This window comes from Mastigoproctus giganteus, chromosome 4 (genome assembly GCF_048544385.1).
Source record: "Mastigoproctus giganteus isolate SK-2022 chromosome 4, ASM4854438v1, whole genome shotgun sequence".
NCBI lineage: Eukaryota > Metazoa > Arthropoda > Arachnida > Uropygi > Thelyphonidae > Mastigoproctus > Mastigoproctus giganteus.
The window spans coordinates 130,717,063-130,728,218 of NC_143578.1; the positions used below are offsets into that span (position 1 = coordinate 130,717,063).

Sequence of the window (11,156 nt, forward strand, 5' to 3'; positions counted from 1 at the left end):
CTATATAACAAGCCCACACTGCACTAGAAAATAAATTTCCCTGACATCTTTTATTAAAATGCAGCAACAAGATTGTTTACCAGTACAATATTCTGCTTCCAAACATTAGCTAACCTAGAATATTTCAGTTTGGATTGAATGAATATGATTGCTTTGAGAAAGATACTTTTGCCCTCTTCAGAAATGTTGAGTCATAGTTTTTCTTATAAAATGATACTGCTGTTTAGACTTGGCTGTCAAGAGCATTTCAAAAGTTTAACCAGAAAGAAATGATTTGAATTTTTTTCACATGAAGAATTGTCAGAATGTCAAGCATTTGGGGTAAACTTAAAAACCTAGCACCCTTATGGACTGAGTGATGCTGGGTTTTAGGGGTACAAAAACAACCTATTTATACTGCCTAAAAGGCAGTGCTAATGGTTAAAAATAATAGTTAAATAAACAAATGACAGTAAACAGTCACAGCAGATATTGTTGTGTACTGAATGTCAATTTAAAATGCTTGTCTAATATAGTATCAGAGAGAATATCAATGAATATGCTTCAGAGAAAAAATATTTTGCATTGGAGGATAAAAAATATATTTTTTTACATTTCCTTTTCAGATTATCCGAATGGCCAAGAAATAAATAAAATTTATTTATTTCTCGGCACCTCTTCCTAATTCTCTGTTCATTTCTTTTGGTACTAACAAAACATCAAATTTACTATCTTATAAACTTGCTCAGTTAGTTTTAGAGAACACATACTCTGCAGGTATCCCTTTCTCTTTGAAGGCAGGTTTTTGGATAGTTCCATTGAATAGCATACCACCACAAGCTTGGATCCTGGTAGCTGCAATTTTTTAAAAAAGAAAAATATTTGTTTATGAGATTTTTCCCATATCTGAGGGAAAATACTCATTTCAAAAGATAACATATCACTTCCAGTTTTATAGATAATTTATCTACCAAAATATTTCAATTGAACTTAAAGGAGGGGGCCCCGATCCTAGCAATGCTCTACATACCATTATATCCTCTGATGCTTTGGCTTGTATTTAATTATGCCATGTATTTAAAATAAAAACTTTCTCCCCACCTATTCATACTCTGATAGTTTTATTCTTTTATATATCCTATCTTTATACTTACCTCAAGTTTGCTAGCCTGCTCATTATCTGGATGTATATACTAAAACCGTCTGTAAACCCTCTAACCAACAGTTGTGGTGGGTCCAGTTTTCTTCTTTGTACGATAACAAACCAGCATAAGCCATGTACTAATAGCACAAAACACTAACTTTAGGGCTGTTCTTGATATATGAACATGTCTGTTAACCTTTTTCATCAGAATAAAATGTTGCCTCATCAGCAAGTGAGTCCATTATTTGATAGTAAAATTCATAACATAAAGTAGGTTAGCTTAGGTAACTTATTAAGTTCATGACTGGCACAATGAACAGATTTTCTTTGACTACATGCTCAACTGTTATCCCTTTGTTTTAGAGATGATGTCAGTAAATTTTTTATACCACTCACTGACACTTAAAACATGTAGTATGAAGGAATGCTTTGTTCTGGAAAGGTTATTTGTGTGTTTATAATAAGTAAAGGAGGGAATTATCTTGATCTGATCTTTCCCATATTCTGTAAAATATTAAGCCTTTTCATTGTTCAACTGTTTGGGACTTAAAATTGTTTTAACGGAAAGAACTTTTGCATATTTCACAGGTAACCTGGATTTTAATTTATGTTTAGAAAAATATGACCGGACTATTAACAGTATATTTGTTGAATGACAGTAGCGATAAGTACAATAGAAACCCTCATATTCACCATGATCAGGACTGGTAGTTGGTGGAAATCATAAAAAAGTATACACCGATGAGCCAAAACATTGTGAACACCTACCTAATATGATATTGGTCCTCCACGTGCAGCCAAAACAGCTCGTACCCGGCGAGGCATGGATGCTACAAGATTTCTAAATGTCTCATGGTATGGTACTGACACATAAACAGCAGATCCTGTAAGGTCTGTTTGGTTGAGACACCGCAGATCGGAGTTGCTGTTCCAACACAAACCACAGATGCTCAATGGGATTGATGTATGCAGAAATTGGAGGCCAGGGCAATACCTGGAAGTCTTCCTCACGTTCTGTGAACTAATCTCGAACAATCCGGGCAGTATGGCATGGCGCATTATCCTGCTGAAAGGGTGTACCTGGTCAGCAATGATGTTTAGGTAGGTGGCAGACGTCAGAGTGCCTGGCACATGGATGACTGGACCCAGAGTATCCCAGAAGAACATCACCCAAAGCATGACACCGCCGACACTGGCTTGTTTTCATCCCACGGTGCATCCAAGTGCCATCACTTCCCCAGGTAAACTATGCACGCGTACTTGGCATCCACGTGGTTCAACAGGAAACATGATTCGTCGGACCAGACGACCTTCTTCCAATCACTCAAGGTCCAGTTTCGATGCTTGCATGCCCATTGTAGGCACTGTAGCCGGTGAACTGTGGTTAGCATGGGCACTTGGAGCAGCCTGCGGATACGCAGCCCCATTTTCCGCAGGGTTCGATGTATTGTGTGTTGTGACACATTACTTCCATCACCTGCACAGTTACCCTTCTGTTGTCACGTACCATTCGGGAGCACCTTCGCTCACCTTGAGCATCAATGAGCCATGGGTTTCCCCTCCTCAGCCCACTTTCGGTAGGTACTAACCACCCCACCAGCCATGCTGTTTCGGATATGCTCTGAGCCAGTTGTCTGGCCTTTGTCAAACTCACTTAAGTCTGCTGATTAACGGAGCTCAGTATCAGGTGTTTTTTATACCGTCTCGCTGGTCAATGTTTTGGCTCATCGGTGTATGTACATTCATATACATAAAAATCAGTAATTTTTATGATGAAATGTGGTGTTTTGCAGCATAGTCCCTCAATTTTTTTTTATAAATATCACTTTCAATGGTACCCAAAGTGCTGTGCCATAACATTTATATGCATCACGGCACAGCACCCAATATATATACAAGCAATGTAAAAGTAAGGTACATAAAATAAACTGTTCTGGGCTATTAACATCAACAATTCATATTTGTTTATAACTTGATACACTTTTTTTTTTTATTATTTGCAGGTCCACCTAAAAGTGAGCTTTTACTTTTCAACCATTATTTACAAATTTTCAGAATGTTATTTTTCAACATTGAATGGATCCTCTCATATAGGTGGCAATGAACATGTTAAATTGCACAATAAATTAACACTATATCGAGGACATTTTTGGCCCCGAATATAATTGAAATATCTTCTTCTTGTAAATCTTTAGAACCTTCAATTTGCTTGAAATTAGTTAAACTATATTCTTCATTAGCCTCAGGTCAGTTTTCTCCAAGATTTAATAAATGTTATACTTAAGAATTTTGCTAATGCTATGTTGATGACTTTTAAAATTCTGTAAGAGCTGGGCTTCTGCTGTACTTAGCTGTCAAACCAGATTTATTATTTTTTTTTTTCAGAGAGAAATGATTTCATTATCCTTCTGACCAGTCTTATGTTTTCAGGCAGCAGTTTGGTCGACCACTTGCAAAGAATCAACTTATTCAAAAGAAGTTAGCAGACATGATGACAGAGATTTCTATAGGTCTTCAGTCCTGTCTTCAGTTGGGTAGACTAAAAGAAGAGAAAAGGTGAGGATGTTGGTTAGTTTTAGGGGCGCATTATTAATTTTGATCATAACATCTGCAGTTCATGATTTGCCTATTGCTCCATATACACTTTAATTTACAACAATCTCATAAAAAAAATAAAAGGAAAGTTTTTGTCAGATCTCATCGAGTCAATTGTTATAATTATCAAGAACCCAAAATTAGTTGTGTCTGTAGCATCCAATATTGCACATTACTAAGGTACATAGGTAATTTAAAAAATTAATCCAAAATATATGGTTCTAGTATAAAAAAATGGACAATTTTGAATTATTTCTGGCTATTTTTAACTTACAAAGCAAGTGATATAGAAAAGGCACTGCACCTACCAATTTTATAAATTTGGTGTACCACACCAGTAGGTTAAAAAAATTAACGTTAGTCCTGTGGCCACAACATACCCATTTATATCATTCTGATTTTCAATTTCACCAGTAAACTATACTTAATAAGAATGCCCGAGGTTATTACTGTACTTTGATGTTTTATTATAAGAAGGGGAAGAATTATTGCAATATTAATATCATCAACTTAAATTTAAAAGGAAATTTCATGACAAAAAGCATGAATTTCAGTGTATGTATATAAGAAACTTTATTACATTTTTTTAGGGATACTCCTGAAATGGTTTCAATTCTGAAAAGAAATTCTTGTGGCAAGGCTTTGGATATAGCAAGAATGGCACGAGACATGCTGGGAGGAAATGGTATATGTGATGAGTATCACATCATTAGACATCTAATGAACTTAGAGACAGTCAATACATATGAAGGTAAAACTATTGTTTTGAACAAATTAGAATTTTTTACATAAACTTATAAAATAACACCAATTTTGACTGAGCACATATTCAAATTCTGTATAACAGGTGGACTTAAATTTTTCCTGGCACAGAACTAATATAAAAATAGAATATGTTATGTTGGTAGATGAGCAGAAATACTAAATAAATCCATGAAAGAATGACAGGAGTCAGTTGAAGAATAAGATATTTACTTGAAAAAGTACTTAACATGTATCTATAAATCTTTCCATCTGTGACCAGCGTCAGAGGGTGGAGTCATTTAAAGGATTTTATCCTGTTTGGTGATGAAACTGAATGCACAATGGGTTTCAAACCCACTATCAATGTATTGTTGTTAATTAATTACTTTACAACTAAAACCATAATAATGGGAATATCATGTCAAAGTTTAAAGGCTGCAATTAAGGAAAGTACGTGTGGCCACTTCAACCCCACATGCCTACATTTGAAAAATCAGAAAATTATTCACTTTTTTGATGCCACCTATATTTTCAATCTTTTCTGAACACAACTGTGAAAAATCCAAAATTAAAACCCTTTGGACCTGTCAATAAGTGAAACCAGCTTGCTAGTTTCACTTACTGACACAAATAACCATACCACCAGAGTCCTTTGCTCCAATCGTAAGCTCGCAAAAACAATGAATTTTTTTAATGTTTCTGTGAGGGTGCCAGAGAGGAAGTAAGTTGGTCAGGCTGAATATATAAATATTTAATCTGCAGTGTGTATGTGTTCTTTTAAGGTTCCATATTTGTAGAAGAATAAGATAAATTTACCTACCTCAATATGATACGTAGAACACTTCCTAATGACACTGTCCAGCAATTAAAATTAACGCAAAATGATTACATTAAAAAAACTAAAACAAGTTTAGCATAAATTTTGAAAAAAAGACTTCTCTTCCTGGATAAATAGAATGTATTGAGCATCATAGCTCTGTTTTATACTAATTAATAATTTTCAAACACTACTGCACTCTTTAACTTAAAATATTGAAAACAGCAGGCAATTTGTAGTGTTTCATCATTATAAGAGTACATTGCTGAGAGGTGGCAAATGAAGTTTAACATTGACAAATGGAAAGCAGTAACCCCAGAGTAACATATCAACTCTGTGGTAGAGAACGAAAAGGACCTGGGAGTAATTATGCAGATGACGGTCTGCAAAAGTAGCTCATAGTGTCTTGTCAATGATATGCAGGGATAAGGAGGTGATTATCAGGCCACACCTTGAGTACTGTATACAAGTCTGGAGGCCTCATTTTAAGAATAATGTAGAGCTGTTGGAACGAGTACAGAGAAGGGAACAAGATTAGTGAATGGAACAAAGAAAGGCTAAGTTTTGCAAATTACAGTGTCTGGAGACTAGGCACCTGCGAGGTAGGCGCCTCCGTAGCCAGGTGGGAAGGAGCAGCAGTGCTTAGCACACGCTTCTTGATTAGACCGGGGTTCGAGCCCGTCACCACCAAATACGGAGGATGCGGAAAGGTCAGAGAATGACCACCCCATATTCCCGGAGCAATATGGCCTTAGTTGCTAATGCTCCTAAAAAAAAAAAAAAAAAAAAACCAAATAACAAACCTGCGAGGTCATCTGATTGAGGTGTATAAAGCCTTGAATGGTTTGAGCATGCTCAATGCTGATGAGATTCTTCCTCTTGCTCAGAATAATCACCTGAGAGGGCTTAAATTCAAATTGAGGAAAGATGTGTGGCAGGTTGGTGGAACCTGATAGCATAAATAAATCTAAGGCTGAGCTGGACAGGTATTTGGAACAAACAGAGGGGTGAAATTGGAGCTTTTTTTTTGGCTGCTGCTGCATAAGCTTGCATCATATGCTGAGAATTGTGGTAGCCTAAAACAATAACTGACATTCCTTTCCCACTTGATTCACTAGTGGACCAAATTTTGGCAAAGTCCACTTGTTCTCTGACAGCCAAATCCTCTATGTGCACATCACACAGAAAAGTGGTAGATGACTCCCTCACTCTGCTTTCTGGAAGTTTTAAGTGGTGTAAATCTTTTTTTTTTTTTTTTTTGAGGTTATAATAAGCATCATAGTGTGCATGTTGGGAGACACTGTCAAATTGGATGTATGTCACATCCAAAAGTTTCAAATATATTCCCCCTCAAGGTTGGGAATATCAGAAGTACCATCTGGGAAACTAAGATGAGCTGTTGATCTTTTTCAGGTAAGTTTGTTTGATTATTCGTGGTGCAGCAAATAGATGAGATGAAAGTTCAAAAACGTTTTCTGGAAGAGTCACAACTCATATCAGTATTCCTAATTATTTGCTTTAAAAGGTGGTACTTCTGTATATATCTGCTCTAATAGTCCTAGTGAGAGACTTCCTAAAGTTCTCTATCCCAAATCACTCAGAACTTCTTGACTGCCTTTCTTTGAAACTCAATATCATCTAATCTAATAATGAAATGATTTTAATGCGTACAATTCCAACTGCCTTTAGTTTTCTGGTTACACAGACTGTTGGTTAGCATTAATAGAGGCATATGATGCAAGAAAGCAAGCTTATGCAGCATCAGCCAAAAAAAACTGCTCCCATTTCACCCCTCCATTTGTTCCAAATACCTGTCCAGCTCAGCCTTAAATTTAATTAGGCTATCAGCTTCCACAACAAAGGATGGAAGTCTGTTCCACCAACCAACTACCCACTAGCTAAAGGCAAACTTCCGCAACCCTGTCTTTCCTCAATTTGAATTTATGCCCTCGCAGGTGCCTAGTCTCCAGACACTGTAATTTGCAAAACTTAAGCCTTTGTTCCATTCACTAATCTTGCCCTTCGCAAAATGAGACCTGACCATTGCTTTATACGAGGGGATAATCACCTCCTTATTCCTGTATATCATTGACAAGACACTATGAGCTACTTTTGCAGACCTTCTGCCTGCACAATTACCCCCAGGTCCTTTTCATTCTCTACCACAGAGTTGATACATCACTCAATACCCAGTGAAAATGGTTGAGAATCTTTTGCATAACAACCCTTCTAAGTACCTCAGATGTAGGAATGAAACCTTGGTTCTCCCAGTAAATATGATAAGGCAGTTCATTAAACCTGTATAAGTCAACACATGGTGGAATAAAATTCCAGAAGTGTCTGTTAATTATTGCACAATGAATCAAGAATTTTTTTTAAAGTTAAATCTAATTGCTAGTGAGTTTAATGACATTGATACATCATCTGGAATGAAACTGTTTATGTATTCTCCTCATATTGGAGTGTGTAGTTTCTTGCTGACCGGTGACTTCCTAATCTGTCTTGGTATATTCAAAACTTTACTTTTCTTCTAAAGATGTTTTAGGGGTAGTGCCACCACTACCCAGTGAAAATGATGTTAATTATTCCAATCAGGATGCCTCATGGGTGCATAGTTAACAAAACTAACATCTTTCTTGTACCCTTTTGTTTCCATGTTCGATGTGCTTCTCTCTATTCTTCTTCCGGCGCCTCCGTAGCCACGTGGGAAGGAGCAGCAGTGCGTAGCACATGCTTCTTGATTAGACCAGGGTTTGAGCCCATCACCACCAAATAACAAACAAACAAACTTCAATCAGATCCCCTTTCTGAGCTGTTTAGTGTCCAATTTCTGTAACATCTGAATTTTTTTTTTCCAGGTTATAGAGGTAATTATGTGTGTATTAGTAAACCAATGGATGGTACTGAAAATGATCATTCAAAAACAGCAACTAAACTGCTTTTTGGTGATAATAAAGATAGAACTTTCATGCCTCTCTTAAGTTTTTTATATTAAGTGCTGTTAGGTGATGAACAGAATTCTGATAATATTCAAAATCAGTCAGTGTAGACTATGCCCGCAAAGCATTTTCTATTATCAACTTCCCAATGTTCTCTGTTTTATATGCACCATCACATGATTAAAAAAAAAAACTTGGAGGCATTAGGTTCAGAACAGCAATTTGCATGAAGATAAACAGTTCTTAGGAAATTCCATATTTGAAACAAAAGTTATAATTTCTTGTTTTTTTTTTTTTTTCCCTCCATCTCAGGTACTCATGATATCCATGCCCTTATACTTGGAAGAGCTATCACAGGATTACAAGCATTCTCTGAAGATTAAAAATGGATTGTTGTTAGCTAATAAATCATGGCTATACTAGTGCTGTGAAGAATTTAAAAGTCATTAATAACTTGTTTGGAGATGTCAAGAGGGTAGTTACCATCTCTACTTGTGATTTAAAAAAATCATATTGTGCTTGGGACCAGTAATAAATTTACTCCCTGTTTTCATTGAGATGCAGTGCATAAATAATTCTAGTGAAGATTTCACACCCATATGATCAAAGGTAGGCACCTAACTCAAATTAGTAATTTCTTTTTAAAGAGACATCTCCACCAAATTACCTAAGTTTGCTCTGTAAAATGGCCTAAAAACAATTAATATTGTAGCTTTGCAGTGCTTAAGTATCAATATATATAATTTAAAAGTTTTTGTTCTACAAATAGATACATGCAGTGAACATAATTGTAAGATTTCAAAAAAATTTTGAACTCTGATAAAGATATTGATGAGTAAAGTTGATATTGTATAGACCAGCGTTTCTCAACCTTTTTGTTTGTAATTGTACCGCGACCCAAATGTTTATAATATAAAATTTTTAAAAACTTGGTAGACTGGAATCACTGTATATTACATAAATAAATAAATAAATTTATGCATATTTGACAATAACTTCTACATTTCTACTGAGAGCAGTTCAGATGAATTTCGATTTATAACAAGGACTTTAAATTCAACAGGCTGTTTCAAAACTATAAAAATCACCAAAATAGTTTGAATTATATATATAATGACTTTGTTGTTTATCCTTTATTAATGCTATTCCCATTGTTGAAAATCCACTTTCAGCCAAATAAGCTGTTGCAAATGGAAGTAATAATTTTATTGCCTTTTCACTCAGAGTCTGATATTCTTCTGGTTTTCTTTATTTCCAAACTCTTGTCCATTGATAAATTATTTTATTGACATTGTTGAAAAGGATATTTTGTATAACTTGACATATATCCAAAATTTCCTTCTGAGTTATGTTGTCCTCAACCATTTGTAAGAATGATAGAAACATATCAAAACAATCCTGTTTAACCAGAGGTCAAGTTTTATAACAAATAAAAAGATTGGTCTGATTTCCTTGCATTGACAAATTTAAATCATTCATTAACGAAAATACGTCAGCTAGATAGGAAACTTTAGCAAGCCACAAATTACTTTAAAATAATCGTTTCAGAACTTTTCCTCTCGAAAGCCATCTTATATGAGAATGTAACAATACTTGTTTATGAGCTGAACCCATTTCTTCCCGATGAAGAAAACAGTAAGTTATTAATCTAGATGAGCAATTTTCTTTATGTGTGATACTAAATCCCTATACAATGTTTTTAAAAATTTCTTCTGACGTTGCTGAAGACTCTAATTTCTAAGAACATAGTAATTCTTTACGTGTAAACCAATATTTTTGCATAATACTGGGATTTTTGTGTTTTTTCCACCAACTGTAATTCAAGGTCTTCAGACAAATCGCTTATCCGTCGACTTATAGTGTCGTTTGACATGGGAATGCAATTTATCTTTGCCAAATAATTCACTTTAATAACATTTCTCCAATGCTATATGCTTTCTTGCATTTAGCAATATGAAAGGCTGCCAAATAAGAACATTTCAAGAATTTTTTGTTCAATTGGATCTAGTTGTTTTTAAAAAGAACTCCATAGGTTTATCTTGGCTATGATTTGTTTCCAAATGTCTTAATAGTTTATTAATTTTGAATGAAGAGTTAGCCAATACATTTCCACTGATAACATTGTGGTGAAACCATGATAATTATAAATAAAACTTTTTTTTGCTACTAGTTTGCTTGAAGTTCTAGACGTTTCTGCATTTTTATTATCCGAATTAGTTTCATGAGATAATTTGACTTGTTTACTCATTATTAAACAACGGATATAATCTAAGAAAAAAAAAAAAAAGAATTAAAAGTTTTCATTGATGAATTAATCACACAAAAATGGAAATTTAATATTACCGAATCTCAGCAAAATATGGTAAAGTACATAAAAAATAATTCTTACCTTTGAACTGGCCGCGATCACATCGTTTGTTTCACTCTGAGACCATTTCACTTCAATTTTAAACTTTTAGGTTAGAAAATTAATTTTTCTTTCCGTCATAAAATCGGATGATGCTCTGCACTTCTCTCTTCAGCACAAAGTAGTAGCCATCAATTCGCGACCCGTAGGTTGAGAAACCCTGGTATAGACCATTACATGGTTTTAATGTATACGATATGTATCATAAAAGCTCAGGAATGCAAGATACACATAACAGAACTCGTTTGTAAACCAAGAGTTTTCCTTTTGATAAGACGACAAAATTCATCAGGACCTACTGTTGGATTCATGTATAAATAACTATTTGGGGAGTGTATAGTTTAAAATTTATCCTCATGGCATATTCCACTTATTAATAAGTAGGAATATCTCAAATAATTTTACTATTAGATGCTGACTTAGCTTGAATTTCTAAATTAATGGCAGCCCACCCAACCAACTCTTGCTAAATTTACATTAAATGTTTGATACAAATTCAAAATCAGCTTTCTGACTTATAGATGCAATCCT

General features: G+C 34.8%; 1 protein-coding gene across 1 annotated transcript in view; it reads left to right on the forward strand.

Annotated features, from left to right (window-relative positions):
• The window catches only part of LOC150087064 (glutaryl-CoA dehydrogenase, mitochondrial), a 119,798-nt gene extending 110,895 nt beyond the window's left edge, over positions 1-8,903 (forward strand). Inside the window, exons 9-11 of the mRNA XM_090371792.1 lie at positions 3,554-3,679; positions 4,309-4,469; positions 8,531-8,903. Coding sequence (XP_090227918.1) covers positions 3,554-3,679; positions 4,309-4,469; positions 8,531-8,601 — 358 coding nt within the window. The 3' untranslated portion in view covers positions 8,602-8,903. The remainder of the gene's footprint in view (positions 1-3,553; positions 3,680-4,308; positions 4,470-8,530) is intronic.
• Positions 8,904-11,156: the final 2,253 nt, after the last annotated feature.